A 20,437-nucleotide genomic window follows, 5' to 3' on the forward strand; every position below is an offset into this window, starting at 1 on the left:
CAGACAATGTTGACTGATTGGGTCGACGATTTCAAGCCCAAAAGCTCACTAAAACCCACCCAGTTCAAGAAAAGAACGCCCAAAATTTGAACTGCCAAAATAATGTGATATCATTTTATTGCCATGTCAATCAAGGCTGATTAGCACCATTTTATCTCCTTAAAACTAAATAATGTCAAAATAAAATAAAAATAAAAAACATTTCTCAGGAAAATGGATCAAAACAGGGCATTCAAAAACAGTCATGCATGACTAAAATGTCCAAGTGGAAACTGTCAAAATCACGAAATTAACCGATGATTTTAACCCATGGAAAAACACATGCATCATTTTCAAATGTCAACAGTAAGAATAAACTAATTTAAGTGCAAAAAGTGCCCAATATAATCGGAATAAACAATGTAATTAGCAGGCATTACGCACACATTACTGCACACACCACAGCCAAAATGTGTCATTCACTGATACTGTACAATAAAAAATGAACAACAATAATGCGTTTACCTTTGTGTTGTGGTTTAACTTCAGATAGAACTACAATAACGTTATGTCTTTCGTGAAGTACATATTTATAGAACATAAAGCAGAACTTGACACAGTCAAAATGGATTAATCGTTGATTCAAACCTCTTTCAGCAGCTGTTGGGATGAGTAGAGCGCAGTCTAGACGGTTTAAAAGGTGCAGATGTCCTGATCAGGCCAGTGTGCACACGATGATGCTCAGGTCAGGAGTCATATAAGTTACTAGCCTATTCGATTTCAATTCAAGTCATTCAACCTCTTGGAGTTAGTTATATGTAAGAGTCTTTGAGTCAGTGTAATTCACGTTTTGAGAGTTGGTTCACTCTCCCACTCATTACTGTAGATAACTTACATATTTATGCCACTTTGGCATAGCGATCATTTGATATCCAGCTACAATTTCGCGCTGAAAACCTGTCATGAATGAGCGAGTCGCGACTCCTTGCTGATCGCTGATTGGCTGAAAGTGCGTGCTCGTCGGCGACGTCAACACCAACGCCAGCTGACTCTACGCTGAACGCTGGTCCGGTGTGTGTCATGATGCACACTTGAGTTTATTATTAACCAATAAAATGTAGATGTTTGAAAACAACCAAACTGACCCCAAACCAGGTCAAATTTTGTCCACCCGCCCAACCCCGTTTTTAACCTCACAATCAAATTCAAAACCGCCCAATCTGGCAACACTGATTTCAGAGCGTCAAGTCACGTGATTCGACCTGATAGCTCGTCCTCGCTCGCTGCACAGCAGCTCAAGAAGCTACAGACACAGTTTTTGACGCGATTTAACATATTTTGATCGAACGGGTTGCAAAAATCTGCATATAATTAGGAAAGTGAGGATTGCGTTTATAACGTGATCTAACATATTATTTGACAGTGCCCAGGGCCCCTTAGATGTCCTGTGCCCCTGGGCAAGTGACCAGTTGCCCTAATGGTTAATCCGGCCCTGTCTTGACCCCTCCCCCACGTCAAATCAGGGACACAAAGCAAGGCGCAAAGAAAAATGAAGCGCAAAGGAAAGCTTGCGCCGCAGAGGCACGGATGACGGAAACGCGGATTTAAAGGAGCGGCGCAAAGGTGTTGCAAAGTCAATGCTGCAAGTTTTACTTTGCTAAACTTTATTTTTTCTCTCAGTGGTAACTTTTTTCTTTTGCAATTATTATTTTTTTACTTGCAAAAAAGCATTTTTTTCTCAATATTCTATTTATTTTTGTGCAAAATTATTATTTTTTGCAAAACTTTTTTTTTGTTGCAAAACATATTTTTTGTTTGCAAAACGTGTTATTTTGCAGATATATGTGGCCCTATTTTGACTCCATAATCATTCTTGGTGTAAAACGGGCCTTAAAGTCTGCACAGATGCCAGATGTGTTGCTGCCAGGTCTTCCAGGTCATGTGATTGCTTTGTGTGAGGAACAGACTGAAATTTAAGTGAATACTCACTAAAAATCTTAAGTCTAGCTCATTGATATTCACATGATCATTTCAGCATTAGATTTCTCTCTAACCCTCCTGAGCTCATCTTGTTCTCCCTCTTTCTTCCTCCTTATCTTTGCTTTTTAACAGCATGAGCAGGTTGGATTGAGCTTAGGGAGGTTTAAGCTTGTTCAGCATTGACTCACAGAAGATCTGCTGTTTTAGCATCACATTGTTCATCTGTGATTACTCAATGCTTGCAGAGCAGCTGTCCAGCTGATCAGCTGTGTTACACGGTGACAGCACTGAAACTCTTCTTCTTTAACGCCTACAGGCAAATGTATGTTTCTGACAGCCTGTGTGCTTGCTTTTTGTGTGTTCAGGGAATTCAGCAGCAGTTGGACAGAGCTCTACAGGAGAATGCTCAGCTGAAAGAGCGCAATAAGAGCATAGAGGGATCACTGAATGATATCAGTGAAACTGCACACAGGTAGCACACACACACAATCACACCCCTTGAGCTGGCTCTTGGATCTGTTAGTGCTCTGCAAGTCTTTTAAAGACCAACATGACTGTCATGATTAGATTAAAGCTGACTGTTCCTCTGAACAAACCCCTGAAGTCAGCTCATCCATAAACATCTGCCTCTCTGTGTGTTATCTTTCTCTCTCTGTCTCTCTCATCAGGGTGATGTCAGCCGTAGGAATGAAGGCAGGTCAGATGGAAGCAGTTCAGTCCAGTGTAAGTCAGCTGAACCAGAGACTCGCCTTCGCTGCCAAACGTCTGGACACAGTACATGGTGAGATTATCATCTGTGTGTGAGCGTGTGTAAGTGTGTTTCACTTTTAATAACGTGTGTTGTTTGTCTGCAGGGCTGCTGTTGAGGAAAGAAGCTCTGTGGAGAACCAAGAAAGCCACAAGATCTCCAGAGCCGGCAGTGTCAGAGAGGTACAGAATCATGGGGAAGAGTTGGAGACGTTGATATTCATTGTTTTGAGTAGTTATTTTATTTTAAGGTGACTTCTTCAGCGTTGGTTGTTGGAAAAGCCAGAAAAGATCCTTGAGTTTCAGCACAGTCATTTTATATATATATATATATATTATTTATATATCAGGCATAACATTATGACTGAATATCTCTTCATCACAGCACCTGTTAGTGGGTGGGATATATTAGGCAGCAAGTTAAAATGTTTTTCTCAAAGTTGATGTATTAGAAGCAGGAAAAAATTAGCAAGTGTAAAGATTTGAGCGAGTTTGACAAGGGCCAAATTGTGATGGCTAGACGACCTGGTCCGAGATTCTCCAAAACTGCAGCTCATGTGGGGTGTTTCCCGGTCTGCAGTGGTCAGTATCTATCAAAAGTGGTGCAACAGTGGTGAACCGGCGACAGGGTCATGGGCGGCCAAGGCTCATTGATGCATGTGGGGATCGAAGGCTGGCCCGTGTGGTCCGATCAAACAGACAAGCTACTGTAGCTTAAATTGCTCAAGAAGTTAATGCTGGTTCTGATAGAAATGTGTCAGAATACACAGTGCATCACAGTTTGTTGCGTATGGGGCTGCATAGCTGCACACCAGTCAGGGTGCCCATGCTGACCCCTGTCCACCGCCGAAAGCACCAGCAGTGGGCATGTGAGCATCAAAAATAGACCACGGAGCAATGGAAGAAGGTGGCCTGGTCTGATGAATCACGTTTTCTTTTACCAGGTGCGTGTGCGTCACTTACCTGGGGAACCCATGACACCAGTATGCACTAAAGGAAAAAGGCAAACCGGCAGTGTGATGCTTTGGGCAATGGTCTGCTGGGAAACCTTGGGTCCTGCCATCCATGTGGTTGTTACTTTGACACACACCACCTGGTGGCTGGAGTTTCTTTCAGCAGGATAATGAGCCCTGCCACAAAGCAAAAATTTTTCAGGAATGGTTTAAGGAGCACAACAAAGAGTTTGAGGTGCTGACTTGGCCTCCAAATTCGAGCATCTGTGGGATGTGCTGAACAAAAAAATTGATCCATGGAGGCCCCACTTTGCAACTTACAGGACTTAGAGGATCTGCTGCCAACATCTTGGTGGCAGATACCACAGCACACCTTCAGGGGCCTGTACCATGATGGTAGTTTAACAAACTCAGGGTTAGAGGATAAGTTTCGAGTTGACAAAACCAAACCAATCTATTCAGGCTTTGTTGGTCCAATGATGCTGATCATCAGCTTTCTCTGTCAACTCAGGCTTTGATCGTGAGTTTAGAATTTTAGCTGTGACATCAGTAGTGAACAGCCAATCACACAATGTGGATCAGTGAAACCGACGTCTACTTCTCGCGAGAGAAGCAGCGAAATTGATTTCTCTCTTCTGCAGAATATTACAAGATTGAAAATATTAAGAATTTAAACAATTTTACACAGGAAAAAGAAAAGAGCTGTCTATGAAAGTGGACAACTTTAAGAAAAATCTTACTTAGTCAGTGCAAGTAAAAGTTATGAAGTTAGTTTAGTTGATAAAGAGAATTGCACATTTAAACTCACATGTAGTCATTTTTATAGCTTTATTATTGATTTTAAAGCTTATTTGTATGGCCTAGGCTATTTATATTAATTTTAACTATGTGCCTATTAATGATAGATTAACTAAAATGATACATGTGTAATTGATTAAGGGTATAATAATTACATAAATTATATCTAAGTCATTCAAAATTATTATAAATAAGCATTTTTAAAAGCTAGACACTTTAGTCTTTAAAAACCATTTGCTATGTAGTGACCTTTAATTTGGAGTAGAAATTCATTGAGTGACTTCATTGCATCAGAGATGTGTCACTTTGCTCACAGCTGATTGGTCTAATTTCAGTTTGAGATCTCTTATCCAGAACATAACCTGCCCTGGAGCAGGTTAGCCGTGGAGCGCAAGTTACTTTGGAGATGAACACTGCTAGAAGCCAAACCACTTTAATGGTACCTTAAACCCAGGATTGGCACAAACTAAGCTTAAACATATCTGGCTAGCCAGCTAAACCGGCTTCATGGTACAGGCCCCAGGGGTCTTGTGGAGTCCATGCCTCGACGGGTCAGGGCTATATATATATATATATATAAAGTTTTAGACATTTTATCCCACACTGCATAATAATATTCATACAATAATACTTTTCAATGTTGTTGTTGTTGTTGTTGTTGTTGTTGTTGTTGTTGTTAATAATATAATAATATATTTATAAAAATATATTGCTGGTAAAGAGGTTTTGACAACAGCACTCAAAAAAATGTCATGCCTAAACATAAGATTTATGTATTTGAATTGCATATATATTTTCCATGCATTTGGATTACATAATTTTAACATTAAAAAAATTATAAACTTAATGTGATTCATATTTGTAAGTCATACATAAATGTAACAGGTAAGATTTATGTAATTGTATTGATAAACTGAATGTGATTCATATATGTCAGCTTTACGTAAATTAAACGGGTAAGATTTATGTAATAGTACACAGAAAAAAACGCCCATGTTAAATTAACACTGCCTAGTTTTCATGTGTGTGCTCACTACTGAGTGAAAGTACCATTGAAGCAGTGTTGATGTTAATGAGATAATTAAGAGATGATTGAGCATTGATGATGAACACCTGATGATAATGAGCAGAATCACTGAAGGAAAGAGAAACACTAAAACTACAACTGACTTCAGCCACAGCCTTAGATGAAATCAACTGAAGATAAAAGAAGACATTAAATCTCTGAAGATCTCAGCAGAGGAGAATTAAACAACTCCACAAACAGCATCAGCAGCTTCAAGCATTACTAACCAGACTGACTTTGTTTCAGTCATTAATGTTTTAATGAAAATAATAGTTAAGTTGGAAGTCACCATGCTGGAGATTAGTGTCTGCTTTAGTTGGGCTCTTGACCCTAAACTCTTTAACTTTAGTTTTTCTCTGACTGCTTTAACTGTGTGTTTATAAAGCACTTTTGTTATGGTAAAGGAAGCCAAGAGAAAATGTGTTCTGGTGATGTTGGGTATTTGTAGTGGCCAGAATCACTGATCTCATTCAGAGTCTAATGCTCTGCTTACAGAGGTAATGTGTTATTAATTTTGTAGTATTCATAAAAATAGCCATGTGATTCTATAGCATGAGATCCATGCACTGCAGCATGAAGCTTTTCATCGATTGTCACCATTGTTGAGATTCATACACTGATTCTTGATGTCTGTGTGTGTGTATAAGAAATGCCGTACGTCAAAACCTTTTGTGCACTATTTAAATCCTACATATTATTTGATTATCACAACAGAGCTGGAACTCATGCGGTAGAATCACATGGCAACTATTATGAATAAAACAAAACTAGTAACACATTACAACTATAACCAGAGCATTAGACTTTGAATGAGATCAGTGATTCAGCCACTACATGACGATGTCCTCATCATCAATAAATAAATAGCCAACATCACCTGAAAACATTTTGTCCTGGCTTTCCTTGCCATAACAAGTCAGGCAAAGAATAAAGAAAGCTAAAAAGTAAAGGGTCAAGAGCCCAACTAAAGCAAACACTGATCATCATCATGGTGACTATTAAAAATAGAAATTAAACTATTATTTTCATTAAAACAGAAATAAAGTCAGTCTGGTTAGTGATGCGTGAAGCTGCTGATGCTGTTTGTGGAGTTGTTTAATTCTCCTCTGCTGAGATCTTCAGAGATTTAATGTCTTCTTTTATCTTCAGTTGATTTCATCTAAGGCTGTGGCTGAAGTCGGTTGTAGTTCTTGTGTTTCTCTTTCCTTCAGTGATTCTGCTCATTATCATCAGGTGTTCATCATCAATGCTCAATCATCTCTTAATTATCTCATTAACATCAGCACTGCTTCAATGGTACTTCTTAATCTTACCTGTTTCATTTACGTAAATCTGACATATATGAATCACATTCAGTTTATCAATACAATTACATAAATCTTACCTTTTACATCGATGTATGACTTACTAATTTGAATCACATTAAGTTTATTAATTTGTTTATGTTAAAATTATGTTATCCAAATGCATGGAAAATGTATATGCAATTCAAATACATAAATCTTATGTTTAGGCATAAAATTTTTTTTTGAGTGAGTGTAGTATACAACAGTATAGTGTTTTTTAAATGTTAATCTTTGTTTACTGTGAACTAGGGCTGCAACGACGCGTCGACGTCGTCGATGACGTCGACAACGAAAATACGTCGACGTGCGTGAAATGCGTCGACGCATCGGCGGCACATTATTTACGTTCTAGAATGGAACAGAAGATCTAGAATAATGGCGGCTTCTGCTCCCGGGCATAGTGAAAATGATCATTTATCATATAAAGCCAGACCGCGACATTCAAAAGTGTGGGAGTACTTTAAACAGAAGCCGAATAAAACTGTGCTTTGTTCGCTCTGTAACGCCGGTTTCACACTGCACGCGGTGGCAGAGCCGAAGCTGTGCGCGTGGAGAGCGGGAGCTTTCACACTGCAGTCAGTGTTGCCAAGTCCGCTTTTTCCCGCGGAATTGGGCTACTTCTACACTGTTGCCGCGGGCTGTGTCTCATGTCCGCTGGTTGAAGCAAAAAAACACACATATTTAACCCCCCGAACGCGATGTTTACCAGAGAACCTCCCCGAAACGCGATTGGGCTTGTTTTGGGCTAGTTTTGAGTAATGAATGGGTGGGTTTTGTTGTATAAACCTGGCAACCCTGCTGCCAGTGTTCTCTCGCGCAGCTGAACCGTGGCGCGTGTATTGCAACAGACGGTCACATTTTCCTGGGTTCTTCTCCGAACCCAGTACGTCTCGTGCTTTTATTTATTATGGGCTGCATACATCTCCTGTTAATGCGACCTGGTTCCGCTCTGTCCCAAACACATATGCATAATAACTTGCTGTAGCCTATATAGGTAGTTTACATGATTAAAGTAACATTAAAGTTAAGATATGCCTCTAGCTTTAATCATTTAAATGTGTCTTTGAAGTTTGGGCAAAAACTTCTGGCAGCTTTAGTCGTTGTTTATGCACATGTATCTTCAAAATAGACGACTAGTTAAACATTAACACTATGCTGAAAGCTCCTGTATGTGAACCTTTTGCAGATAAATACAAGTGCATTTTCGTTTACTATTGACACAAATCAATAAGTAAATCATACTCAACTATTATAGTAAACAACTTTTCCTAATTAGGCCTACTCTGTATACATTTTATGATGAATAGTATCATTATATATTATGTTTAAAAAGCTTCTTGTGTTCATATATTTCATTATAAAATGGCATACTATGTACACTACCCTTCCTGAAATACAATTAATATTGTCATCATTCATTGATTTCATGTTAAAATAATATACAAATTCACTACCCTCTTTGAAATACAATAATCAGTAAAAAAGAATAATACGATTAATCTGGAAAAATAATCGTTAGATTAGTCGACTAATCGAAAAAATAATCGTTAGATTAGTCGACAGAAAAAATAATCGTTAGTTGCAGCTCTACTGTGAACTACTAAAATAATGCAGTGTATAGTTAGCAGTACGCTAGTGTTCTGTTCCGTCATCTTATCTTTGTTTTGCCAGCTTTATTAAGAGTCTCCAGGCTGAGGTGGTGTTGTTAAGCTCAGAGAGGGACAAACTCACACACGAGCTCAAACGCACTCCAGACCTCATCCAGGCCTCCCTGTCTGAACTACAGCAGCAGCGTATGTACACAAACCCTAGTCTAACACTGAGCGTTTACAGAGTGGAGTAAAGAGAGGAGCCGTAACTGTGTTGTATGTTGCACGTTACAGGAGAGAGAGAGCTGAGCCACCTGAGGGAAGCTCTGTCACTCAGCAGAGAGGAGCTGGAGGCATCAGAATCGAGGCGAATGGAGACTCAGAGACAATGTGAAGAGCATGAAAGGACCATCGGGGAGCTCCGTGCTGAGGCCCAGAGACTACAGCAGCAGTGTGACTCAGGTGTGTGAATAACAGTGTGTGTGAGTGGAGCGACGGTATTTTCCCCTCCCCACACAAAGCATTCTGTATTCACTCCACAAATTCCATCTTTCTTTCATTTTCATTGCTAATAGTCTATTAACACTGTGTTTAACACATGGTGAATTCTGCTGACATCAATTGCTCATTGCTCCAGGCAAAATCATGCAGCTCTTCTTCCACTCTGCTCACATCCTCTAATGATGAATCATTTTTGCTTCTCTATATCCATCTAATATATGCAAAATTTACAACATCTAATAGTACATTTGCTTATTTTTGAAGATGTGCGTGTTTGTGCAGTTTTACAAAAGGTATCAGAAGTTGAGAGTGTGTGTGCAGAGAAGCTCAGAGACATGGAAGCTCAACTCAACACAGCAAGGAGAGAGCACACAAAAGCAGGTATACATGCATAGTTTGCATACAAATACAAATGTCATGTCATATATTTCTGAGTAATGCTCAGAGAGTCTGCACTGATCAGAACGCACAAGGTCTGTGTTATATGTGTGCAGTGGTAGCTTTGCGACAGGTTCAGAGGCAGGTGGAGAGAGAGAAAGAACAGATGAAAGAAGGACAGAGAGAGAGAACAGAACACACACTCAAACAGATCACACATCTGCAGAAACAGCTAAAAGACAAGGACAAAGACTGCAACCTTCTCCTAGTGAGTCATAAACACACACACAAATACACTCACACACACTCATCTACTCTTTGTCAGTTTTTTTCATCTATTCAGTGGCAGCCCTGGCTCACTTGGTGCCCATATATAATCAAAAATAAATTTATAGCTAATTTCAGAACAAAATTTGCTGAGAAATCATATGAGAGTAACATATGGTGTGATATTATTTTGTTTTAACTTGTCAAAGATGTATGCATAATTTTTTGGAAGTTATGTTCTTATATTGTTTTTTGTGTGCAGGCAGTGGTTCAGGAACAGGGTTTGATGAATGAGTATAAAAGACTGAGAAGATCCGCAGTTCAGACTACCGAGGCTCTGAGACAAAAACATCATCTTCAGTCTGAGAGCAGCAATCCTCCAACACCAGAAGGTAAGCATACACTGGCACTCCCTCATGCAGTGGGTTTCATGCATTTTTGCACGTAATATGCATTCATATTTATAATATTGTAATATCTTTGATTATATCATTTGTTCACTCATTATTTTTCTTTGTCCACTCAATGTTCTTTCACACTTGACTTCCTCATCCTGCTTCTCTCTCAGGTCTGCTGGGGGCACTGCAGGCTCTAAGTGCCGCAGTGATGGGCAGCTCAGAGGAAGAGGATGATGAGGAGGGTCAGGCCTTCACTGTGACACAAACACCCTCTTGTGCTGACACACATAAAGAATAGTGCTGAACACACCAATCAATTCTCTCTCTCTCTCTCTCTCTCTCTCTCTCTCTCTCTCTCTCTCTCTCTGTTTCTCTCTCTCTCACACACACACACACACACACACACACACACACACACACACACACACACACACACACACACACTCGCTGTCTGTCCAGTCCCTCTCATGGGGTTTGATGTCCGTTTTATAATTTAATAAAAGAGTTATTTGTAAAATTAGACTTGCAGATCTTTCAGTTAATCTTAGGTGGCTTGCAAAAATACACATTTCTGCCTGTGCCTTTACGGCAGTTGTTATAAATTATTGGTTTATATTTCAGATTTATTAGCAATTATCCCATGTCCCTGAGATCAGGTGAATATGAGGCAAATGAGAAACTGCCGTTCGGTCAAGAAAAATACTCCAGCGTGAGAGATGTCACTAAAACATTTCATTTCATAGAATAACTGATTTGTTATTTAGCAAGCCCTTTTTTTTAGAACAGCTCATCGTTCATTTACCAGGCTCAAAAATATGGTAATGCTGTGAAATATTATTGCAATTTAAAATAGTTTTCTATTTGAATTTTTTTTTTAAATGTAATATTCCTTTGATGGCAAAGCTGAAATTTTAGCAGCCATTACTCCAGTCTTCAGTGTCACATATTCCTTCAAAAATCAATTTGGTGCTCATGTAAATTTCTTATTATCATTGTTAAAAACAGTTAAACTGCTTAATATGTCAAAATCGTACTACATTTTATTTAGGATTCTTTGAATATAAATAGTAATAATACTAACCATTTATAACATTATAAATGTTGTTACTGTCACTTTGTGTAAATATGAAGAAATGTAAGATAGAACAAAGCATAAACATTTGTTTTTTTAAGCCCAACATTTTAATGGTGTTGCCCAGATTTGCTCATATCTTAAATATAAAAAAAAAACAATAGTAATAATAATAAACACTGATCATACATTGAATGAAGACTAATTATTAAAGTCAACATGAAATCAAAATTGGTCTTATTGTGAAATTAATTTGGTTATCTTTTTTGGAATATAACTTGCTTCACCTCTAACTGTCCTTTTTGGCTGACATCACCTTGTCTTACAACCCTTCTCCTTCAGCCACCTGGCTCCATTCTGGTATGGAATGCCCATTTTTTCAATAACCTATTAATGAAATCCGTACTCCAACACATTCTTCTCTCATGAGTATTCCGTTTCATTTTAAAATGTCAGATTATGACAGTAAAATGGGCTGCGAACATTGTTTTATGTTGACTTTAATAGCTTTTTCTCTAGAACCTGTAAATACTGTGTGTGTGTGTGTGTGTGTGTGTGTAACCACTTTGTCCTTCCTGTCATATTTCCTTGAAATGCTCTTGAATGGATACACTCCTACACTTTTAGATTGTAGAGTGTATCCATTAAAATTTAAACTCACCTTCAGAGAACTTTTGGAGTACTACTTGTATTTCAGCCTGAGAGACTGTGTGTTGGAGAGAGAAAGGCATCACTCACTGTCACTGACTGCTTCATACATCTCTGCCTAGTTTTACTTGCATGTCTGTATTTTTGTGTTTAGGAACACACTTCTCTCTCTGTCATTCACCATCTACTGGTGATGTTTGGGATGTAGTATCCTCTAATGGGCTAAATTACAGGTTACCGAGAGGCCTTAAAATCCGTTTGTGACTCTTCATTTAAGGATAAAGAAAGAGCTGTAGTGTTTGAGAGACTATTGAGTGGGTGATTTGAATGCTTTAAGAGAGTCTCTTTGACTTTGCAATTTTTTTTTCTTTCGTGAATCCAGTGCCTCACTATTAGAGTCATCTATGGAGGACTCCTGTATATGCCAGTCGGAGTTTGTCATAAGACAACATGGCTAATGCGTTAATAATACATTAGCCTTGTGTTAAAAAAAAGTTAGTGTCACACAAAAAGCCAATTGGATTATTGCAGAAAATAAGTGGAACCTCAGATTCAGGAGGAACAGTGTGGTTTTCGTCCTGGTCGTGGAACACTGGACCAGCTCTATACCCTTTCCAGGGTGCTGGGGGGTTCATGGGAGTTTGCCCAACCAGTCCACATGTGTTTTGTGGATTTGGAGAAGGCATTCGACTGTGTTCCTCGTGGCATCCTGTGGAGGGTGCTCTGGGAGTATGGGGTCGGCCGCCCCCTGCTTAGGGCTGTTCGGTCCCTGTACGACCAGAGCAGGAGCTTGGTCCGCATTGCCGGCAGTAAGTCAGACTTGTTCCCGGTGCATGTTGGACTCCGGCAGGGCTGCCCTTTGTCACCGGTTCTGTTCATAATTTTTATGGACAGAATTTCTAGGCGCAGCCAAGGGCCGGAGAGTGTCCGGTTTGGGGACCACGCGATTTCGTCACTGCTTTTTGCGGATGATGTTGTCGTGTTGGCCTCCTCGAGCCAGGACCTTCAACGTGCACTGGGACGGTTTGCCGCAGAGTGTGAAGCGGCTGGGATGAGAATCAGCACCTCCAAGCCCGAGGCCATGGTTCTCAGTCGGAAAAGGGTGGCTTGCCCGCTTCAGGTGGGTGGAGAGTTCCTGCCTCAAGTGGAGGAGTTCAGGTATCTTGGGGTCTTGTTCACGATTGAGGGAAGGATGGAACGGGAGATTGACAGACGGATCGGTGCAGCTTCTGCAGTAATGCGGTCGATGTACCGATGTCGATGTCTGTCGTGGTAAAGAAGGAGCTGAGCTGCAAGGCAAAGCTCTCGATTTACCGGTCAATCTACGTTCCTACTCTCACCTATGGTCATGAGCTATGGGTCATGACCGAAAGGACAAGATCCCGGATACAGGCGGCCGAAATGAGCTTTCTCCGTAGGGTGGCTGGGCGCTCCCTTAGAGATAGGGTGAGGAGCTCAGTCACTCGGGAGGAGCTCAGAGTAGAGCCGTTGCTCCTCCACATCGAGAGAAGCCAGCTGAGGTGGCTCGGGCATCTATTTCAGATGCCTCCTGGACGCCTTCCCAGGGAGGTGTTCCAGGCACGTCCCACCGGGAGGAGGCCCCGGGGAAGACCTAGGACACGCTGGAGGGACTATGTCTCCCGGCTGGCCTGGGAACGCCTCGGGGTTCCCCCCGGAAGAGCTGGAGGAAGTGGCTAGGGAGAGGGAAGTCTGGGCGTCTCTGCTTAGACTGTTGCCCCCGCGACCCGGCCCCGGATAAGCGGAAGATGATGGATGGATGGATGGATGGATGGATGGATGGCAGAAAATAAGCTCTGATCAACAAACACTTATAATTCTTACACATTTTGTTCAGCAAGATAATCTTCACACATAACTTGAAATTTGAGTTAGAATAGTTTGCAAGAGCGCGAGCATAAACGCTAGGAGCCTGTATAAGCAGAGTAGTGAGTAGATGAGTTTTTCTGTTTGGTGTGATGTTCATTTCCCAACAACCTCTATACCGTAAAACTTCAAATAATAGCCGAGTCCCAAATAGACGCCTGTCTCTTTTAAACGCCTGGTGTGATGACAGGTTTGGGTAAATAAAGGCCGGTCTCAAATAGACGCGGGTCTGTTTTTTAGTATCGGGCTGTATTTGATCTTCTCAAACCCGTCAGATCGTCTGTTCTATGTCTTGATAAGATTTCATGTGACAGACGGAACCGTTCATGAACGACTCCTCACTATGGCAGCATAACAAAGAGGTTAACGAACTTTCAGACTTCAGTTTTTCTTAATACTCTCAATACCACCATGGAGAAAAGTATAATTTGACATTTAAGCTGACAGTTGTCAAATTTCAAGCGTGGGTAAAGCTGGATACGGAGCGGCTGAAAAATTCCTTTAATGCTTGCGCGCAGACGTGCGCGTGTGTTTGTGTGTGCGAGGGAGAAGGAGGAGATATATTTCATTAACTTCGGGATGTTATCCTTAGGTATGTGGCCTGACAGTAGCTTCTGATGGAAGCGTGGATCACCTTATCCATTGTTTCAAAGAGGGAGAGCCGTGCGCATCTGGGCGGGATCTGTTAGTGCGAGCAAGACAGGCAGAGTTAGCGGAGGCTGGAGAGGGAGAAGTGGAGGAAAGCGACGAGGAGGAGGAATTCGCCCATGAACTTGTAATTGAGAATCGCGGGGATGATGATAGTGATGAATATAGTAATTTTCTATCACATGATTGCAGTTGTTTTATAGGGTAGCCTTCATTCTTTCTTTTTGATGTTTTTCGGGCAACAAGTTACGCTCAATGGATTTTAGCGGTAACTTATATTGTTCTGCCCATTGATGTCACATCGTTTTTTGTGCTGCCAATAATCTAAGACATTTCTTACATTAAATGATTTGTTAAACACATTCTAATTAATTATAAATAAAACGTAATATAATGTGGTAACCTCCTACCGTCATGCTTGAACATCTCAACACTAAAATAAAGGCCTGTCTCTTATAGACGCCTGTTTCAAATACAAGCCGGTGCAGTTCGGTGATTTGGGTAAATAGAAGCCCGGGCTATTATTTGAAGTTTTACGGTAATCACATTTAGCAACTTTTTAGCAACCACCTTTTTAAAGACGTAACAGACTAGAAAAAAATCAAGTGGGATATTACTGATGTATTTTATGCCGTCGAATAAAACAAGAAAATATCTTGAGCTTGTATTAACCACAGGCCTTATTTCAGCCATTTAACCAAAGCCTATTAGTTTTAGGACTCATCCTGGAGAGATACCTATTCCTGTCCAGATGGTTTAGTCACACCATCTACCAGGAGGGTACCAGCCAAACCATGACCTCTTGGTTGCATCACCTCTCTTCCGATTTGTGACGTTACTGAGTCTTTGTCTTGCGCTCAAACTTTTCATTTCCCCTAAAGACACGCACTCTACATTTCCCTCAATGAATAGTGACGTTGCTCATGTAACCATTTTGCTGAACTGCAGCTGGCCTGTGTGCTTGTCCTAAAGCACAAACAGCTGCCATACAAGATTTGAATGGATATGTACTGAACGCATGGAAATGTGTGCAGCATTAATAAGTGGCATGACCTGCTGCGGCTGTATCAGAACCTCATTGAAGGAAGATTTGTGACCCACACTAAACAGTTCATGGACATTATGCGTGACCGTAAATAACTGATCGGTAATGTCACAAGTTCTCTGTGTGATCGCTATAGATCCCAGCTTTGGAAACTGTCCGTAACATTATATCCAAGTCTGACCTCAGCTCTACAGAAACCATGGGGCGTAATTCAGCTTGACAAACACACACACTTTCTTCCACACACACTTTTTGCTCTCTCGGTAGGCGTGTTGCGGTTGGGGTTCAGGCCTCTAGCAGATGGACAGTGAAAGCTGCTGACAGGGCATATTTGCGTGAGCAACGCAAGGACAGGGAGAGCGGTTTCCTGGGGGAACTTAGAGGACGGACACACAGATGAATGTGCAGGAACGAAAGAGGCCTACTGCACCCCAAGGGGGTTAAGAAGGGGAACTTAATGATGGATGAGGCTTTTACTTCCTCTGAAATCTTAGAACCCCTAATGCGTCCTGCGAGTGTGTATGCATAACAGGAAGACTTTGTGTTGTCGCACTTTTGCAAAAGGCATAGTTTGATCTCATGCTCTCTATGATGTCATCAGTGCAATCGTCACGGCAGCCGGTGTTTCGCAGCGTCATCAAATGCTCTCCAAGCCACGCCCCCAGCTGCTTTTCTCATCAGTCGAATTTCAATTCGGAGGTTTGCGGATTCGTATGAAGCTTTAGAGGAAACCGTGGCAGGTACATGGATGACTTCAAGGGTTTTGTGATGAAGTTTGAATGACCCTTGTGGAAATAGACTCTTGAGAAAACTGATGAAGGCAGTGGTTGAGCCCGAGGAAGCAGCTAATTATAAACCCCCAGAATTTGATGGGTGTTATTAACTTGAAGCAGCTCTTAGCGAAATGTTTTCATGAACTGAATCGTGTAGAATCTTGATTTGAACATCACAGGCACGGTCTGCAGGCTATTCATTAACATATTAGCATGGAATTTACAGCCTGTTTGCATCGGCAGTACAATTGGAACATCATAAATAAACCTCCCCTGTGATAACTCTTTCTCTGGAGCAGTGTGCTCTGGTTTTTAAGCAATCTTCTAGCCGCGTGTGATTTCAGAGAGTGCTTTAAGTTATTGACTAGAAGCAGTGTAAAATCACTTATTGCAGAATCTAAATGAGTGATTTAATCTGAATTAATGAGATTCCAAGCCTACCCTTGTGAAAAAGTGTGCTTAAGCGTACTGAATGTGCACTTGAAAGTATCTTAAAAGCAAATATCTTAAAATTATATTAATATAAACTGTACTTGAAGACAATTTAATCAAGTACATTTTTTAAATGGAGCAATTTGTAATAATGTCAAATGAAAAGTTTTGCTTATACATTTTAAATCATTGTTTTAATAATGTTTTCCTTGCTTTAAGGACGTACACTTATTTAGATGATGACTAACATTCTAAAACACATGTAAAGTACTTGATTATAAATGTATCTTGTGTTATTTGATATTACTTTTAAAGTTAAAATATTTAAAATGTACCAAATTGGAACTTTATTACAAATGTGTAATTACAAATGTATTTAATAAATGCATGATGATTTTAAACATTGTCATGTTTTAACACAGTGACATTAAAGTGTATTTTAGTGTACCATAAATGCTTGTCAGTAAATTTGAAACATATTTCAAAGACAATAGAAGCAATTATGAAAATACTAGTTCTGTCAAATCAATTAATCACGATTAATCACATCTAACAGCTCTGGAAAAAATTAAGAGACCACTTAACATTGCGAAATCAATGTTAAGTGGTCTCTTAATTTTTTCCAGAGCTAATATTGTGTGTGTGTGTGTGTGTGTGTGTGTGTGTGTGTGTGTGTGTGTGTGTGTGTGTGTGTGTGTGTGTGTGTGTGTGTGTGTGTGTGTGTGTGTGTGTGTGTGTGTGTGTGTGTGTGTGTGTGTGTGTGTGTGTGTGTGTGTGTGTGTGTGTGTGTGTGTGTGTGTGTGTGTGTGTGTGTGTGTGTGTGTGTGTGTATATATAAACACAAGCTTTTATGTTAGATGTGATTAATTGATTTGACGGCACTAGAACATACATATACTGTACAGATATGAGTCAAAGAACTTTAAGTTTAAGTATAAAAACTAGTATGTGGTTTTTCCACAAAGCTTTTTTTGTTGTTGCAATAACCATTGCAATACAGTATTGCATATATGATACTGATTTGAGTTTGAACAGTGATCATTTAATATTAATTCGTGCAATATATTAAAAATATAAATCCGTTTTTTTCTCTTTCTGCTGTGGTTCCGTTTAAGAATTCAGAGATTCATCTGCAGTAAATCTGATTTGTTCTCTTAGATGGTGTGTGAGAGAGACTGCAGAGACAAGTTAGGAATGTGTTAGTACTCGAGTGTGTTTGTGTGTGTGTGTGTGTGTGTGTGCTCAGGGCTAGTCTCTATGCTTCAGTGGGTCGGCACTGAAGAATCTCTGCCTGGAAAAAATGCGGAGAATAAATGATGAAGGAGAAGAAATGGGGGGAAAAAGAAAGAGTGATGGCTGCTGAGGCTGTTACTGGGTGTGCGTATGTGTGCTTAGTCAACCATGGGTTCCTATTACAGAATGCCCAGTGTAAGTGAGTGGTACGAAGACACGCACACATATAACCGATACACAGATAATTTACAGCTTGACCCCAGTGATGTGTGTGTATTCAGTCCAGGTGGCTCATGGTCATTGCTTTGTGGAAAATACTCCTCATCACTTCAGCCCATGTGTCATTAGTAATTAATTCTCCTCCAATCTCTGACCGTTTAGCATCACCTCAGACCTGTAAAAAATATCCATAGTATATTTATATATATATGTGTGTGTGTGTGTGTGTGTGTGTGTATATATATATATATATATATATATATATGTACACTCACCTAAAGGATTATTAGGAACACCTGTTCAATTTCTCATTAATGCAATTATCTAATCAACCAATCACATGGCAGTTGCTTCAATGCATTTAGGGGTGTGGTCCTGGTCAAGACAATCTCCTGAACTCCAAACTGAATGTCAGAAGGGGAAAGAAAGGTGATTTAAGCAATTTTGAGCGTGACATGGTTGTTGGTGCCAGACAGGCCGGTCTGAGTATGTGTGTATATATATATATATATATATATATGTATATATATGTGTGTATATATATGTGTACATATATATGTGTATATTTATATATGTGTATATTTATATATATTTATATTATATATATTTCAGCAGTGGTGTATAACGCAGTCACACTTTGACGGGTTGAATTGTATATACATTTTTCAATTGTAGTCTTTTAAAAATGCAATGTAGTGTTGTCCAAAAATATAGATTTTTTTGATGCATATCAATACTGAAATATCTGAAACGCTTCCATTACTAATTTTCTTCAGAATTACCAGCTCTGACCGCGAGTTGACACACAAACCCGCCTCCCCTCACTCACTCGTTTCTTTTGTTCCAGATGAATGTTGTTGGTGTTGCAGGGCTTGGATTTTGGGCGTGCGATTGCACGTATTACGCATAATTTTACTCAAAGGCATCTTGAGTTAATTTTCGCTGCCTTTTTGCACTTAAACAGTCAAATACACACAAAATAATGTCAAAATGCCAGTCTTGGCAGGTATTCACATAAACAGTCAGTTATATTTTAAGAAAATGCATGTGGAGCATAGAAAGGTGTTTGAATTTGAATGTCTATATATGTCTAATAGGTAGGAAGGCCACAGGTAAATATGACTTTTATTATAATGGGTTTAGGTGAATATTGTTTTAAGTTCGAAGTTTAAATTAAAAGTTGTTATTTTTTTAAAAGCCTAATAAATGTTGAAATTGATAGCTTTTAATTATACTGTAATGTTGAATGTCTATTATTAATGTTAAAAAATATATTTCATAGAGACATAAGTAGCAGTATTAGTATCAGTGATACTGGCCTTCATTCATAAAAAGATGGCAAAGATGTCTTTCAGTTTCTACATTAATTTGGAGAGTAACTGTGAAAGTATTACAGTATAAAAATATAAAAAACTAATGTTTTTCATTGCGTTTAATTACAGAAAAAAATGTGTGATTAGTTAGTTAATTTTTTTAATCGAGTGACAGAACTGATATATATATAATTAATCACGATTAATCACATCCAAAATAAAAGTTTGTGTTTACATAATATATGTGAGTGTACTGTGTATAATTATTATGGATATATAAATACACACTCGTTCATGTATATTTAAGAATTATTTGCATGTATATATTGTATATATATTTATATAATTTAAATTATATTATATTTAAATATACTGCAAGTATTTTATATAAAAATATTTTTTTTAAATCTTAAATAAATACATACATGTTTTTGTACATATACATAATAATTATACATAGTACACTTACATATATTATGTAAACTAAACACAAACTTTTATTTTATATATATATATATATATATATATATATATATATATATATATATATATATATATATATATATATATATATATATATATATATATATATATAATTATATATTTGATATATATTCTAACAAAAATAGTTTAGATTTACTACTGTTTTTGATAGTGTTTGGCATCATCCCATTACATTAAAAAAATTATTTGCAGGATTGTAAGCAGTGCTCATGAGAGGTTGTGAGATCTGAATTTTCCGGTCAGCAGTTGTGGAGCCACAATGCTCTGATTACTGATTAAGTCAATAAGTCAACTTCGCTTGCTAGCCGTTATTGACATTACATTATTTTATAAATCAGCTGTCAGAGCTGTGGTCATTAAGACTTTAAGGACATTCAAAAATAGATTTGGATGTGTGTTTTTTTTTTTAACCAAATGTTTTAAATCATGCAGATGTGAACTATTTTATAGACATTTATACAATTTTTTCTTTACACATATTTAAGCAGCACCAGAATTACAAGTTGTACTGTTGTGCTTAATTTGTCCATATTTTTTTCTCTGCCAACGCACAGACTAGAACAGAGCTGTGAAGGGAATGAAGCGAGTGCAAGAGAACGTTTCTGGACTAAATTGGCTGTTCTTTGATGCAGACTTGAAGCTTTCTTAATAAAGTGACATAAAA

At 38.9% G+C, this 20,437-nt stretch overlaps 1 protein-coding gene across 1 annotated transcript in view; it reads left to right on the forward strand.

The window, feature by feature from the left end:
• The window catches only part of cchcr1 (coiled-coil alpha-helical rod protein 1), a 31,232-nt gene extending 19,931 nt beyond the window's left edge, over positions 1–11,301 (forward strand). The window contains exons 11-19 of the mRNA XM_079815027.1: positions 2,325–2,431; positions 2,628–2,740; positions 2,814–2,889; positions 8,541–8,662; positions 8,753–8,920; positions 9,242–9,340; positions 9,454–9,605; positions 9,867–9,996; positions 10,173–11,301. Coding sequence (XP_079671153.1) covers positions 2,325–2,431; positions 2,628–2,740; positions 2,814–2,889; positions 8,541–8,662; positions 8,753–8,920; positions 9,242–9,340; positions 9,454–9,605; positions 9,867–9,996; positions 10,173–10,300 — 1,095 coding nt within the window. The 3' untranslated portion in view covers positions 10,301–11,301. The remainder of the gene's footprint in view (positions 1–2,324; positions 2,432–2,627; positions 2,741–2,813; positions 2,890–8,540; positions 8,663–8,752; positions 8,921–9,241; positions 9,341–9,453; positions 9,606–9,866; positions 9,997–10,172) is intronic.
• Positions 11,302–20,437: the final 9,136 nt, after the last annotated feature.

Source organism: Gobio gobio (genome assembly GCF_949357685.1).
Source record: "Gobio gobio genome assembly, chromosome: 4".
In the NCBI taxonomy this organism is placed as follows: Eukaryota; Metazoa; Chordata; class Actinopteri; order Cypriniformes; family Gobionidae; genus Gobio; species Gobio gobio.